This window comes from Palaemon carinicauda, unplaced genomic scaffold (genome assembly GCF_036898095.1).
Source record: "Palaemon carinicauda isolate YSFRI2023 unplaced genomic scaffold, ASM3689809v2 scaffold1017, whole genome shotgun sequence".
Lineage (NCBI taxonomy): Eukaryota > Metazoa > Arthropoda > Malacostraca > Decapoda > Palaemonidae > Palaemon > Palaemon carinicauda.
The window spans coordinates 22,501-39,863 of NW_027168502.1; the positions used below are offsets into that span (position 1 = coordinate 22,501).

Here is a 17,363-nt window from a genome sequence, read left to right on the forward strand (position 1 = left end):
GAATAATTTGTTGAATATTATCTGTAAATATGAGTTAAAAGTGTCTAGAAAGACGCCAGTTTAGATTGTCGAGAGGAAAATACTGGTTAAGCCATAGTGACTTAGTGTTTGGTGGTCATCAATTTATCTTGTTTTAAGGTAAATTATTAATAATTTTAACGTTATATCCTATCTTATACATCAGCAGGATAACTGTGAGCAATCTGGGAGAATAATTTGTTGAATATAATTGGTAAATATGAGTGAAAAGTGTCTAGAAAGACGCCAGTTTAGATTGTCGAGAGGACAATACTGGTTAAGCCATAGTGACTTAGTGTTTGGTGGTCTGCGATTTATCTTATTTTAAGGTAAATTATTAATAATTTTAAGGTATATTTCCTATCTTATATATCAGCAGGATAACTGTGAGCAATCTGGGAGAATAATTTGTTGAATATAAATTGTAAATATGAGTTAAAAGTGTCTAGAAAGACGCCAGTTTAGATTGTCGAGAGGAAAATACTGGTTAAGCCATAGTGACCTAGTGTCTGGTGGTCAGCGATTTGTCTTGTTTTAAGGTAAATTATTAATAATTTTTAACGTTATATCATATCTTATATATCAGCAGGATAACTGTGAGCAATCTGGGAGAATAATTTGTTGAATATAATTGGTAAATATGAGTTAAAAGTGTCTAAAGACGCCAGTTTAGATTGTCGAGAGGAAAATACTGGTTAAGCCATAGTGACTTAGTGTTTTGTGGTCATCAATTTGTCTTGTTTTAAGGTAAATTATTAATAATTTTAACGTTATATCCTATCTTATATATCAGCAGGATAACTGTGAGCAATCTGGGTGAATAATTTGTTGAATATAATTGGTAAATATGAGTTAAAAGTGTCTAAAGACGCCAGTTTAGATTGTCGAGAGGAATAGTGACTTAGTGTTTGGTGGTCAGCGATTTATCTTGTTTTAAGGTAAATTATTAATAATTTTAACGTTATATCCTATCTTATATATCAGCAGGATAACTGTGAGCAATCTGGGAGAATAATTTGTTGAATATAATTGGTAAATATGAGTTAAAAGTGTCTAAAGACGCCAGTTTAGATTGTCGAGAGGAATAGTGACTTAGTGTTTTGTGGTCATCAATTTGTCTTGTTTTAAGGTAAATTATTAATAATTTTAACGTTATATCCTATCTTATATATCAGCAGGATAACTGTGAGCAATCAGGGAGACTAATTTGTTGAATATAATTTGTAAATATGAGTTAAAAGTGTCTAGAAAGACGCCAGTTTAGATTGTCGAGAGGAAAATACTGGTTAAGCCATAGTGACTTGGTGGTTGGTGGTCAGCGATTTGTCTTGTTTTAAGGTATATTATTAATAATTTTAACGTTATATCCTATCTTATATATCAGCAGGATAACTGTGAGCAATGTGGGAGACTAATTTGTTGAATATAATTGGTAAATATGAGTTAAAAGTGTCTAAAGACGCCAGTTTAGATTGTCGAGAGGAAAATACTGGTTAAGCCATAGTGACTTAGTGTCTGGTGGTCAGCGATTTGTCTTGTTTTAAGGTATATTATTAATAATTTTAAGGTATATTTCCTATCATATATATCAGCAGGATAACTGTAAGCAATCTGGGAGAATAATTTGTTGAATATAATTGGTAAATATGAGTTAAAAGTGTCTAGAAAGACGCCAGTTTAGATTGTCGAGAGGAAAATACTGGTTAAGCCATAGTGACTTAGTGTCTGGTGGTCAGCGATTTATCTTATTTTAAGGTATATTATTAATAATTTTAACGTTATTTCATATCTTATATATCAGCAGGATAACTGTGAGCAATCTGGGAGACTAATTTGTTGAATATAATTGGTAAATATGAGTTAAAAGTGTCTAAAGACGCCAGTTTAGATTGTCGAGAGGAAAATACTGGTTAAGCCATAGTGACTTAGTGTTTGGTGGTCATCAATTTGTCTTATTTTAAGGTATATTATTAATAATTTTAAGGTATATTTCCCATCTTATATATCAGCAGGATAACTGTGATCAATCTGGGAGAATAATTTGTTGAATATAATTTGTAAATATGAGTTAAAAGTGTCTAAAGACGCCAGTTTAAATTGTCGATTGGAGACATTGAGAGGAAAATACTGGTTAAGCCAGTCGTAATTTAACGATAAATTCTTATTATTACGTATAAAATATCTTATATAAATACTATTTTGGATCATTATAAATAATATTTCCCCCATTAGAATATATTTTATAAGAAATAAGGAAGCTTAAGCCTTTGTAGAAGGACGGACAAAGCCTTTACGTGCATTTGCGGTACGGAAATCTTACTTCAATTAAATTTCCCATGTCCTAGGACGTATGTACCCGTGTTTTTCGTGCTATAAATCCCTACTCCCGTATTTAATCGAATGTATATACGGTCAGATTGCTCTCCCGAATGAACACCAATGTAATCACTTCATGGTCTTCTGGTAAAAGTATAGAATACAATGAAACCATATGGTAAAGTTTTACTGTATTACAGATTCTCATTTCGAACAGAAAATATGTTTGGTAAATTTGTATTGTATTACAGGGTGTGATTTCTAACAGAAAATATATGTTTTCCTGTAGTAAATAACGTGATTTGACCGAATTTCAATCGCAAACTAACAGAACAACCAATTCGACTAACTTTAAGTAGCCGAACTGGTTTCTGTTATTACCGATGAAATGAAGGTCAAATTTGGTCTAATCACGTTATTTACTACAGGAAAACATATATTTTCTGTTCAAATGTTTAAATATAATGTCTTTTATTATATATATTTTGTTAAAATGTTTAGATATAATGACTTGTTAAAATTCCGTGTCACTTCACTCACGTATGTACTGCGAACGATAACATTAGCAACGTTATCAATGATACACAGCGTTACCAACGTTATGGTGGCATTGCTAACATTAGCAATGCTACGGTAATATTATCATGTGTATTTTAAAGAATGTTTCCGTATACCCTTCACACAATATATAAAAAGGTACAAAAAGGGTACAGAACCTAACAAACCCACCTAACCTAACCTAGAAGTTCCCAGGTCACAAACCCAATATAATGTCGTTTGTTATATATATCATTTGTTCCATAACTGGAATACAAACCACACTGTTTAAGATCAGATCAGATCAGATTCAGGTTGAGGCTTTGCCTTTGCAACGGCGCCTCTGTGTCGTTTAGTTTTGTGTGTTCCTTATTTTCACTATTTTTTCTCTTTTCATCCACATTTGTTGTAGTACTCTTTTCTTATTATCAATATTTTCTTCACAAAAAAGGAATTTTCCAACTGTTTGTGCACTATCTTCTTCGTATGGTTGTTGGAGCTCAATTGCCTTTTATTCTTATATCACTTAACTGTGGACAGTATAACATTAAGTGGTTAGCATTTTCTTCTACATCACAGAATACACAGTTTATATTTCCATCTTGGTGTCTGTTTTTTATATTCAAGCCCAGTGAGTTTGTCCTTGCTCTGAATAATAAAATTGACGAAAATGTGTTGTCATACACTTCCTCCTCCTTGATTTCACTTTTCCAGTTTTTATACAAAATTAGACTCTCCTTGCACTCCATTTCACTCTTCCATTTGCTTGTGTCCCATTCTCTTGTTCTCTTTTTTATGTCCTCTTTCGTAGTCTCTTGACTTCTCTCATCACCAACCCACATTCCTCAGCATACTTCTTCACATGCATCCACCACTTCCTCTCTTTTTCTTCCATATCATTGACTATTACTGATAGTAAGTCCTTTTCTCCCTTATAAATGCTATTAAGGTACCTCAGCTTTCCATCCATTACCCTTGTTTTCATAGCAGATGCTCCTACATCCCCTCTCAAGGCTACAATTGCTGTATTCTTCACACCCCCTAACATCCTTCTATACACTCCATTCTCTATTCTTTGCAACTTTTCTATTTCCGTTTCCGTTAAGTTAATTACGTTTGTTCCATATAATACAGAAGGTAGTGCTACATTTTTCCAGTATGCTTTCCCTATCATTATCTTATTACAACTTTTTTCTATGTAAGATTAGCTAGCTTTTGCACCTTAACTATCATTTCACTTTTCTGTGTTTTGAACATATTCCTACTATCATCTACCTTGATACCTAGGTATTTAATATTGCTTACTACTCTTATTCCCTCTATATTATCTGGTTTTTCCTTTATATTATATATAAGTACGCTACTTTTGTCTCTATTTATGTCTAAACCACACTGCTTGCCTATATCTATCACTTTCCATATGTTCAATTCAGCATCCTCTATATTCTCAGCAAGCACTAGGACATCATCAGCAAAAAATAATACTACTTGCTTTATAATATAATTTTTAAAACCATTGCCTTCCTTTTCTACTTGTTTTATAATCTGATAAGTAATTAATTTGAATACAGTAATGTTGTAGAGCCAGTACAGCCTTGCTTTATTCCACTACTCACTTAGGTTAGGGAAAGGTCGTTACAATGCGTCGTCCGCTGAAGCCACGGCCAAGTTAATCGGTCGTAAAATTTCCTCCAAGCATTGTTTCCTGCCTGACTATAATAACACCCGTTGGGCGGCGCGCTGATCACCTATCAGCTGGTGGCGCAAGCTTGAACAGTTATCAATGTTTGGACTTATGTTTTCTCTAATTTCAACAATCGTCATTTTTAACCTCTTATTAAGATTGTTATTTCATTGGGGGGACATCCTGAAATTATGCCGAATACTAATTTGTTATATATACAACCAAAGGTTAGGTTAGCCAACATCTAGTTAAAGATATTTTGGTAGATATAGCCAGTGTCAAACAAACCAACCGAACTAACCCTTTTGTGAGCCGCGGGATTTCAAATTTTTAATACCCCCCCTACGTGACCCGAGATTGACCTGGAGTCGACCCTTTCCAACTCTAACCGCCGTAATGGATAGACGTGTTGCGCATAGTTACTCTTTGAGCGAAGTTGTTGAGTTTATCACTCATATTGATCAAATTGATTCGTTGAAGAAAATAAGGTATTTACACCTACGGGACTTTACTCGAGTTGCCCCAAATTTTTTCATTATTTATTTCGAAAAGGGCTCTTAGGTGATTTTAGGGGTCCATGTGAGAAGTGTAAGATTGGTGGCGCAAGAACCCGAGGATTTTGGTTTTAGCGACATCGAATATTAACCCTTTCACCCCCAAAGGTCGTACCGGTACATTCTTGCAAAACACTGTTATTTACATGTTTTTGATAACTTTATGAGAAACTTCAGGCATTTTCCAAAAGAATGAGACCAATCTGACCTCTCTATGACAAAAATTAAGGCTGTTAGAGCAATTTGAAAAAAAATGTAGCAAAATGTGCTCAAAATTTAACCTTTTGTTGGGGGTAAAACGGTTAAGGTAAGCCTGAGTAACTTTTTTACCATGACAATGTGGTTAAGATATAATTTTGGGTGCTGCCCATACCTTTTTTTGTGTAGGAGAGAGACGTACGAAGTGGGTCCGGGGGCTTGCCCCCGAGTAGGGGTAGTGACCTGGGAACTACTAGTTTCGGTTAGGTTGGGTTTGTGGGATTCGTATGTTAGCGTCAGTGGCTGGGGGGTCGCAGGGGGCGTTAGCCCTCCGGTTAGGTCACGAGGAAGGTAAGGATATGGTTTGTAGGCCAGGTTAGGAGGGGAGTTTTGGGTTAGTTGTCCATTTTTCTCGCACGTTTCCGACATCCATGACCAGAGTGGTCCTAGTATGTAGTTGTTGGGACAAGCATTTACAAATCTAGTGACTTTAACATTATTTCATTCCGTGATTATTCCCGTGAAAAAGAGCCGATTTCGGACTTTTTTTACTCGATTTTCAGCCGGTCCAAGGTCTGTCCCCATAAATTACAAAGGCTCTGTCATGGCTAGGTGGTGTTCTCTGCAAGCAGAGGTTTCCTGTCCATTGTTATACAAAGGCTCCAGTGTATGGTATGCGGAACTAACACCAATTATTCACGTATAGTCAGTCCTCTGTCATTGTTGGGGCTTTGGTAACTTAAGACCTTTGCGAAGAGCGAAAAATCACGTAATATTTAGCTCTAGGATGAGTCTACACGTAAACCGCTAAAATAGCTGACCACTGTCTATGCTCGGTCGACTAACACCCTGAAGTAACTGTAATACATTGTTTTCACATGGTTTCTATCATGGTATGTTAGTTCATATCAATTTACAAAGGTAACTGTGTATTACAATGCATGGACACTACTTTACTGTTAAGGCAAGATGACTCAATTCGTACAAGGCAAGACAACTCGATGCCTAAGCGGCATTCCTACAAAGCAAGATGACTTAACTCCTAAGCGGCTTTCCTACAAGTCTCAATGACTCGATGCTTATACTGCTTTCCTACATGACAAGACAACTCAACGTTAAAGCGGCTTTCCTACAAAGCACAACGACTCGACACCTACGTGGCTTTCCTACAAGGCAAGACAAATCAACGCCTAAGCAGCATTCCTACAAGGCAAGATGACTCAATGCCTAAGCGTCTTTCCTACAAGGCACAATGATTCAACGCCTATGCGGCTTTCCTACAAGGCAAGACGACTCGACGCCTAAGCGGCTTTCCAACTTGGCAGGACGACTCAACACCTAAGCGCCTTCATCACAAGGCAAGACAACTCGACGCCTGAGAGGCTTTCCAACTTGGCAGGACGACTCAACACCTAAGCGCCTTCATCACAAGGCAAGACGACTCGACGCCTAAACGGCTTTCCAACTTGGCAGGACGACTCAACACCTAAGCGCCTTCATCACAAGGCAAGACAACTCGACGCCTGAGAGGCTTTCCAACTTGGCAGGACGACTCAACACCTAAGCGCCTTCATCACAAGGCAAGACGACTCGACGCCTAAGCGGCTTTCCAACTTGGCAGGACGACTCAACACCTAAGCGCCTTCATCACAAGGCAAGACAACTCGACGCCTGAGAGGCTTTCCAACTTGGCAGGACGACTCAACACCTAAGCGCCTTCATCACAAGGCAAGACGACTCGACGCCTAAGCGGCTTTCCAACTTGGCAGGACGACTCAACACCTAAGCGCCTTCATCACAAGGCAAGACAACTCGACGCCTGAGAGGCTTTCCAACTTGGCAGGACGACTCAACACCTAAGCGCCTTCATCACAAGGCAAGACGACTCGACGCCTAAGCGGCTTTCCAACTTGGCAGGACGACTCAACACCTAAGCGCCTTCATCACAAGGCAAGACAACTCGACGCCTGAGAGGCTTTCCAACTTGGCAGGACGACTCAACACCTAAGCGCCTTCATCACAAGGCAAGACGACTCGACGCCTAAGCGGCTTTCCAACTTGGCAGGACGACTCAACACCTAAGCGCCTTCATCACAAGGCAAGACAACTCGACGCCTGAGAGGCTTTCCAACTTGGCAGGACGACTCAACACCTAAGCGCCTTCATCACAAGGCAAGACGACTCGACGCCTAAACGGCTTTCCAACTTGGCAGGACGACTCAACACCTAAGCGCCTTCATCACAAGGCAAGACAACTCGACGCCTGAGAGGCTTTCCAACTTGGCAGGACGACTCAACACCTAAGCGCCTTCATCACAAGGCAAGACGACTCGACGCCTAAACGGCTTTCCAACTTGGCAGGACGACTCAACACCTAAGCGCCTTCATCACAAGGCAAGACAACTCGACGCCTGAGAGGCTTTCCAACTTGGCAGGACGACTCAACACCTAAGCGCCTTCATCACAAGGCAAGACGACTCGACGCCTAAGCGGCTTTCCAACTTGGCAGGACGACTCAACACCTAAGCGCCTTCATCACAAGGCAAGACAACTCGACGCCTGAGAGGCTTTCCAACTTGGCAGGACGACTCAACACCTAAGCGCCTTCATCACAAGGCAAGACGACTCGACGCCTAAGCGGCTTTCCAACTTGGCAGGACGACTCAACACCTAAGCGCCTTCATCACAAGGCAAGACAACTCGACGCCTGAGAGGCTTTCCAACTTGGCAGGACGACTCAACACCTAAGCGCCTTCATCACAAGGCAAGACGACTCGACGCCTAAGCGGCTTTCCAACTTGGCAGGACGACTCAACACCTAAGCGCCTTCATCACAAGGCAAGACAACTCGACGCCTGAGAGGCTTTCCAACTTGGCAGGACGACTCAACACCTAAGCGCCTTCATCACAAGGCAAGACGACTCGACGCCTAAACGGCTTTCCAACTTGGCAGGACGACTCAACACCTAAGCGCCTTCATCACAAGGCAAGACAACTCGACGCCTGAGAGGCTTTCCAACTTGGCAGGACGACTCAACACCTAAGCGCCTTCATCACAAGGCAAGACGACTCGACGCCTAAACGGCTTTCCAACTTGGCAGGACGACTCAACACCTAAGCGCCTTCATCACAAGGCAAGACAACTCGACGCCTGAGAGGCTTTCCTAGAAGACAAGGCAACTCAACGCCTAAGCAGCTTTATTACAAGTCAAGACAACAAGGCAACTCAACGCCGAAGCAGCTTCTATAAGGCAAGACAACTCAACGCTAAGGGGCTTTTCTGTAGGGAAAGACAACTCAACGTCTAGGTGGTTATTCTACAAGGCAAGATGATGTAACGCCTAATAGTCTTTGCTACAAGGCACAACGACTCAACGCCTGTGTGGCTTTTCTTCAAGGCAAGATGACTCGACGCTTAAGGAGCTTTCCTACATGGCAAGACGAATCAATGCCTAAGCGGCTTTACTATAAGGCAGGACGACTCAATGCCTAAGTGGTTTTACTACAAGGCAAGACGACTCAACGCCCAAGTCTTCGCCACGACACCCTACATATAAGTAACAAGAAAACCCTTGTTTTTTATGTAACAATACCCACCGATAGTGCAATAAAGACAGTACAGTATTACTGTATTGTATGTACAGTAATATCACTACAGTACAGCTTGATTAGCAAAGGTGAGACTGCACATCTCATAAGTGATTACTGTAGTGTCTGCGGCAGGTTGACTCACAACCCTATCATCTTGTTACCTAATACATGGCATGTATCTAAGTACAGTATGGTATTTTGTATACACTACAGTAATTAACCAAAACAAATTAATAAAATATATGGGAATACAGTATGTATCGTAACCTAAACTTTAACTTAAGGTATCATGCGGTGCTCGATCAAGGCCTCCATGAATCTAATTGTGAAGTACGGAGATGTATCTTAATTTTGGAGCTTATGATGGAAAGTGGTCCTAGTAGTGTTTTTGACTTTTAACCCTTTTACCCCCAGGCTCTTTGGAAATTTCCAACCCTTAACCCCCAAGGGGTTATTTTTTCTCCAGCACATTTTGCAGTATATTTTCTGTTAATTGCTCTAACAGCCTTAATTTTTGTCTTAGAGAGGTCAGGTTGGTCTCATTCTCTTGGAAAATGCCTGGATTTTCTAAAAAAAAATTATCAAAAATATGAAGAAAAAAATTTTTTTATAGCATTTTTTTGCAAGGACGTACCGGTACGTCCATGGGGGTAAAGGGATGGCTTTTGTGAAACGTACCGGTACGTCCTTTGGGGGTAAAAGGGTTAAGATGAGCAACAAAAGCTATTTATGCATACAGTATAGTGGGCAGTGTGTTAAAGATTGGTTTTCCAAAGTCGAGACAATAAAAGTGAGTCATATCGGTGACTGACGATAACTTCAATGAAGGTCAAATAACCATCACCAACAGAAACATTGTTAATGAATGTTCCAATTCAAGAACTATATAACCTTTTAAACAGTAGTGTACCAGTTTTGCACCCCTTTAAAGGTTAACAGCCCCCTTGCCAAAATAGGACCGCTCTTCTACAAAAGACCTCTAATTTGACCTGACGGAATGTGGTACATCCTACCTCATCTGATCTGGTGTTGGAGGCCCTCCCTACCTAACCTAACTTAACTCGGGGCACTGTAAATTAGATAATGTAACATTCCTTAATATTAAACTATTTGGATATTATTATCTCCCAGCTCGGATCCTGCAGAGTTTTTGACCAGGCACGCTGAACCTGACCTATACAGTGCCATAAATCTTAACCCTTTTACCCCCAAAGGACGTACTGATACGTTTCACAAAACTCATCCCTTTACCCCCATGGACGTACCGGTATGTCCTTACAAAAAAATACTATAAATTTTTTTTTTCATATTTTTGATATTTTTTTTTGAGAAAATTCAGGCATTTTCCAAGAGAATGAGACCAACCTGACCGCTCTATGACAAAAATTAAGGCTGTTAGAGCAATTTGAAAAAAATATACTGCAAAATGTGCTGGGAAAAAAATAACCCCCTGGGGGTTAAGGGTTGGAAATTTCCAAATAGCCTGGGGGTAAAAGGGTTAACTTTTTATCAGTATCCATAAAGGACAAATTCATCTTTACCCTGAGACTAGTTTCCCCCCCTGAGGTCTCCTGTTACTGATATCCAAAGGTAGGGCATTGTAAGGGGTTGCCTTTTCTATGTTGAAATCCATATGAAGACCCTAATTTCCTATTTAGAATAACTCATGTAGATATAGTTTTTAGAGAGGATGTCCAGTATATATGGTATTTTTGACACTTAGAATGGTATAAATGAAGTGTTGTTAGGTCAACTCGACAGAGATGTCACATGGAGCATTCACAGTAGGGTTTTTGGTCTCACATAACGTAAGGGGAATTATTAGAGACGATGATAGAACATGGAAAACGTTTAGCGGGATGCACCAGAAATGTTTTGAAACGAAATCGAATTATTAGTTTCAAAGTCCCATACAGTATTCCATTGTTTTCTGATAGTTTTTTTATGCAAATAATGAACTTGATAATGCAGTGATGTTCAATGGAAAAGGGATTTTGACAAAGGAAAAATCTATTTCTGGGGAGATACCTGTGACGCCTGGTGAAAAGGGACCTTACTCAAGATCTCCGGCACGCACTAGCCTACATGTTAGCTGTAATTACCCAGAGGCTCCGGCCCGTATATACTTTTTGCTCCGGCGCACGACGGAGTAGTTTAAATCTCACCAGTTTAGTAATTACAATGGGGCTCCGGCCCCTTTTTTAGTACGAACCTTACATGCACACCATATTCCTCCCAAACTCTCTCTAATTTTCATGTTATTTTAGAGTCTCCGGGAGCGTCTTAATTTATTTAACCTTTTTATTACAGAAAGTCCGTTGTGCCGTCAAGGGTTGCTCCGCCTCCTTTACGGATCCGATAGGCCACGATGTCTGCCGATCCCACGCCCACTGTGCGATCTCCTTCATCTGTGAACCGGGCCAGGCCCCCTACATGGTCTGGTTCCCGGAGGCTTGCACCTTGTGCTACGACCTCTCAACGGTCTTGCTTAATGATGATGTAAGATTTCTCTATTTTTACTGTTTCTTCTATGATTATAATATTGAATTTCAATTCAGTGTTCTATTATCAAATTTTGAGATGTATCTTACTGTTTTATATTTGGAAATACGTTAATTTTTTCCTTAGTTCTAATGTATTTTACCACTTCCAGGCTGATGAGGATGCTCTCCGGGCCGCCAAATCCAGCCTCCGGCCCTGGGTGTCGGGGTTTGGAAGAAACGCCCCCACCGGCTGCCCTTATCTCCTTGACGGTGACATGGCCTCCCATCTTTTTCCAGGCTCCTCCTCAGCGGCGGTACCTTCAGCCCTAGCCGCTCCCATGATTGAAGCTATCAGGGCGGCTATGCCTCTGGAGGAAGATAACCAGCTCTCAGGAGACGTCTCCGCCCTGGATATCAACGTCGAACCAATGGACGAGCAGGTTAGTGGTGTTGAGTTGGCAGATCCCTTTCTCTCACCTACTCCTTCCTCTTCCTCATCTTTCCTCGGCTTTGTTATACTTTTGTACCATACAATGAATGGGCAGTAGTCCCCAATTTCATGGTTAAAGTCCAAGGGTTGTCATAGAAAGAAATCCTCTGCGGTTGGCTGAAATATTCGAGTATGTTACTAGATAATATATACTCTATATCTGTTTATGAATATACTGTAAAAGTAACTTGTACCTTATGTTTAATTTAAGAATAAGAAGGAAAAAACCCTGCGTTGTGGCTTAAATATTAACCCTTTTACCCCCAGGCTATTTGGAAATTTCCAACCCTTAACCCCCAGGGGGTTATTTTTTCCCCAGCACATTTTGCAGTATATTTTTTTTAAATTGCTCTAACAGCTTTAATTTTTGTCATAGAGAGGTCAGGTTGGTCTCATTCTCTTGGAAAATGCCAGATTTTTCTCAAAAAATTATCAAAAATATGAAAAAAAAAATTTTATAGCATTTTTTTGCAAGGACATACCGGCACGTCCATGGGGGTAAAGGGTAGGGTTAAATGAAATAGGATAATTAATTTATTTTGGTCAAGAGTGATGTCACATATACAAACAAAAAACTTGTTTGTTGTCCTTGCTTTGTCATATTATATATACAGTGAAATGTAAAATTCACAAGTATAGTAAGTTGTATTTGTATAAAGTAATGCACAGTACTTGCCTGCTAATTTATTTCTATTTTGATCCATATTTCCATGTTGAAAATTACCGGTTACAGTGTAGGTTCCATTTCTTTTTCCCGTAAATAAATTTGATTTGGTAAATGTGAAGGAGGTTGGTCGGGTGGCTTTTTTGAGCCGTCAGAGCAGTCCAACAAGGTGCATATCTGCTTGTCCAGTACTGTGATACGGTCTCCTTTCATTTTTTGAGAGAGCTACATTTATTCTTTTGTATTGTCTTTTTAATAGTTTGGGAAATGGCCCTAATGAGTGGTAAATGAATGATCATGTTTAGTAATACTATAGTCTATTATACATACATACCTATACCAAGGCACTTCATCAATTTTGGGAGTAGACAACATCAAACAAATGAAAAAAAGGGGACCTCTCCTCTCTACATTCCTCCCAGCCTGACAAGGGACTCAACCGAGTTCGACTGGTACTGCTAGGGTGCCACAGCCCACCCTCCCACATTATCCACCACAGATGAAGCTTTATAACGCTGAATTCCCTATTGCTGCCACCTCCGCGGTCATCCAGGGCGACCGGAGGAAGCGGCAGGGCCTGCCGGAACTGCATCACAGTCATTCGCCATTCATTCCTATTTGTAGAATGCTTTCTTGAATCTCTCACATCTATCCTCCTATCACCCGAGCTTTCTTCACCCCATCCATCCACCCAAACCTTGGCCTTTTTCTTGTACTTCTCCCATCTTCCTCTATTATATAACATAAATTCTGTTGCATATTTGATAATGAACTTTCTTGACAACAGTTTCCTTATATCAGTGAGTGTTTGATAGTCTTGTTTTAGTTGTTGTCACTGACTGTATTCTGGTAATGAGGGTGAGAATATTTCTATTTTGAAGGAGAATAGGCAGACTTCATGATTAATAGATTATGGTACCAGTCACAAAATCAAGAATGATGGATACACCGACTATAAAAGACAAAACATGGAAAATTAGCACATGATGATAAAGCATAATTCAAAATGCCAAAGTTATTTGGAAGAATGAATACTTTTGTATTTGGGATGGAAATCAAAAAGACAGCAAATTAGGGTTATGGACAAACAGATCTTGATAAATTGCGCACTAAGTTGGTGGTTAGGATACATGTAGGCAATCTGCCATCCTTTTTGGGGGTATACTAAGTGTGATGCACTACAGAATATGCTAGTTGATATCAACAAACTTTTGTATCATTATCATTATTTGAAAGTATGGTGCCTTAGATGACCGCGGAGGTAGCAGCAGTAGGGAACTCAGCAGTATGAAGCTTCATCTGTGGTGGAAAATGTGGGAGGTTGGGCTGTGGCACCCTAGCAGTACCAGCTGAACTCGGCTGAGTCCCTGGTTAGGCTGGAGGAACGTAGAGAGTAGAGGTCCCCTTTTTTGTTTTGTTTCTTGTTGATGTCGGCTACCCCCCAAAATTGGGGGAAGTGCCTTGGTATATGGATGGATGGATGGTAATCATGAATGATAGTGAGGAAACTACATTAAACAACTATGCTTTACAAACTAACCTACTGATTATCATGGTGAAGGTGGACAGATGCAAATACAGTATTTGGAGAAACGGGAAGCCTATCATCTTTGGAAAGGCAACAGATCAGATTTGACTTGGAATAAATATAATTATCTATGATCTGTTGCTTATAGAGTGTGGTGTCATGAAGCTGTGTGCAAGTCAGAATTTTGTAAAATTACGTCTTAGGTTAAGCCTAACCTTAATCTCATGCCTATGATTTTCAGCTACAAAAGTCAACAAATAGTCAGGTTTCAAATGAAATAGATATCAGGTTATTACAAATGATTGTTTGCTTACTGTATTAACCCTTTTACCCCCAAAGGACGTACTGGTACGTTTCACAAAACTCATCCATTTACCCCCAAGGACGTACCGGTACGTCCTTGCAAAAAACTGGTATTTAATTTTTTGTGTGCATATTTTTGATAATTTTTTGAGAAACTTCAGGCATTTTCCAAGAGAATGAGACCAACCTGACCTCTCTATGATGAAAATTAAGGCTGTTAGAGCAATTTGAAAAAAATATACTGCAAAATGTGCTTGAAAAAAAATTATCCCTGGGGGTTAAGGGTTGGAAATTTCCAAATAGCCTGGGGGTAAAAGGGTTAAATGATATAATGTTTTATTTCAGTAGCTCCTTATCTTATCTTGTGTTTGTATGACGAATGTTTTGTAAGCTGAGTACCTTCTGTATAGATAATCACTTGAAATAATTATTTGTCATGTGTGTTGTCAATATAAATTATTTTTATTCATATATTCATTTTTATCCACCACTTATGGAGCTTGTCAGGCTGGGAGGAACGTAAGAGAGGAAAGGTCCCCTTTTTTCAATTGTTTGATGTGGGCTACCCTCCAAAATTGGGGGAAGTGTCTTGGTATATGTATGTATGTATTCATAAAAATTTTTGTTTTCAGTCAGAAATGTACGAAAGCGAGCTAACTGCCATGACCCTCGTTCGCGACGATTCCCGCCTTGTGGTGGGATCCGGCGAAGGGGTCATGTTCATCTTCACATCGATCGGTATGCCGGCCATCCCGGACAGATTAACTGCCTCGTTCCAATCGGTGACCGGATGTTGGTAATGCGATGCAAAGATGGAAACATCAGGTAATGATCTGCAGTTTGAGTTCTTTTCCGGTGTACGTACGATCGTCAGTAATTAACGTGTCGAATGCGTACTGTATTTATTTCAATGTGTTTCCCTGTACCCCTGCAGTGTAACTTATACTACAAGTAAGTTGGTATTAAAGTGTGTCGTTGCTGAATCCATAAGCCAGCAAAATGAGGCCGTCAGTGTAAAAAAACATTGGGTTATTAAATATTAATAATAGAATTTTAAAAATTTCCAGTTTCCTGAAAACCCCAGGCTGTTAATCTTTTCTTCAGTTTTGAAGTTCTCAGTAACCCTTTTCTTGATACTATAAGTCAGTGGTGGAGAGGATGGACATGTATTTGAACTTTAGTTGACTGTGGAAATAAAAAATGTCATTATTAACCCTTTTACCCCCAAAGGATGTACTGGTACATTTCACAAAACTCATCCCTTTACCCCCATGGACGTACCGATACGTCCTTGCAAAAAAATGCTATAAAAATATTTTTTTTTCATATTTTTGATAATTTTTTGAGAAAATTCAGGCATTTTCCAAGAGAATGAGACCAACCTGACCTCTCTATGACAAAAATTAAGGCTGTTAGAGCAATTTGAAAAAAATATACTGCAAAATGTGCTGGGGAAAAAATAACCCCCTGGGGGTTAAGGGTTGGAAATTTCCAAATAGCCTGGGGGTAAAAGGGTTAAGCACAAGTAAGGATTAGGTTACTTGTCTAGAATATTTTGATAAACCATTCAAACTATGGTTTGGAATACAGAGTTCCAGGTTGTTTACTAAAGTAAATAAGAATAAATTACTGTAGTGCAGATTGGTTTTAAGTTAATGTCTTGTATATACTTATTTAATACGTCTTTATGCTGCTAGGATCTTTCCAAAGAAAAATGTCCTTAAAAGAAAATCAGTACGTGCTACACTCCTAATATTTACATTCACTCGCAAGCATTGATTTTTGGATCTAATTCCTTGGCAACTTCTGTGATTAAATTTTAACAAGGAATGTCTAAGCCTTTTTGGATGGCAAGGGATTATGGACCCTCAGCTCCCAGAACACAGTAGGGACACTACATCAGTTCAAAGGTTTAAAGGTTTAAACCTTTCATGTAAATTGGCACCGATAATTTTTCAATCCAGTGTATTTAGACTTTAAGCAGATGGTTAAGAGCACTCATAACTCATCTTTCAACTTTAAGATGTAATAGCTTATCTTATAAGAAAAAAATTTGAATTATGAAACCTCTTTATGTCTATGAATATGGAAATACAGATTATTTTGTTAACCCTTTTACCCCCAGGCTATTTGGAAATTTCCAACCCTTAACCCCCAGGGGTTATTTTTTTCCCAGCACATTTTGCAGTATATATTTTTTAAATTGCTCTAACAGCCTTAATTTTTGTCACAGAGAGGTCAGGTTGGTCTCATTCTCTTGGAAAATGCCTGAATTTTCTCAAAAAATTATCAAAAATATGAAAAAAAAAAAATTTTTATAGCATTTTTTTGCAAGGACGTACCGGTACGTCCATGGGGGTAAAGGGATGAGTTTTGTGAAACGTACCAGTACGTCCTTTGGGGGTAAAAGGGTTAAGATTATGTTTATAAGTTTAATTTCATTGGAGTAAATTCTTGGGACATAAGATGACTTTTAATTGTAAACTTGTTTGATTTTTCTCCCCTCAGAGCTGTGCACCTCTACGCTCATAGATTTGTCGGCATTGTTGGGCAGCACAAGAGATTCGGTGTTGAGAATATATCGGTCTCATGGCATGACGGCATCTTTTTGGCTTCCTGTGCCATGGATGACGTGATATGATTTTGGGACATGAGTTACCTGTATGATGTCGAAGTGGATGGTACATTGAAGGTAACGATAATTTTTTATGTAATCATCATAGTTTCAGATATCTGTCTGTTTTAGGTTTGGCAAACTGTCCTAAAATATGGCTATTTATCCTGAAACCTGGCTGTTTGTCTTCTGAAATTAGTTTTGTTCTGGCGTAGATACAAACCCTCCGACAAATTTGTTATATTATTCTACTGCTGCTGCCTCCGATGCCTTAAATGACCGCGGAGGTAGCAGCAGTAGGGGATTCAGCATTATGAAGCTTCATCTGTGGTGGATAATGTGGGAGGTTGGGCTGTGACACCCTAGCAGTACCAGCTGAACTC

At 39.4% G+C, this 17,363-nt stretch overlaps 1 protein-coding gene across 1 annotated transcript in view; it reads left to right on the top strand.

Moving 5' to 3' along the window:
• LOC137635209 (uncharacterized) overlaps nucleotides 1-17,054 on the top strand; it is an 18,023-nt gene extending 969 nt beyond the window's left edge. Inside the window, exons 2-5 of the mRNA XM_068367668.1 lie at nucleotides 11,209-11,397; nucleotides 11,552-11,821; nucleotides 14,999-15,191; nucleotides 16,875-17,054. Coding sequence (XP_068223769.1) covers nucleotides 11,332-11,397; nucleotides 11,552-11,821; nucleotides 14,999-15,166 — 504 coding nt within the window. The 5' untranslated portion in view covers nucleotides 11,209-11,331 and the 3' untranslated portion in view covers nucleotides 15,167-15,191; nucleotides 16,875-17,054. The remainder of the gene's footprint in view (nucleotides 1-11,208; nucleotides 11,398-11,551; nucleotides 11,822-14,998; nucleotides 15,192-16,874) is intronic.
• The last annotated feature ends 309 nt before the right edge of the window (nucleotides 17,055-17,363 follow it).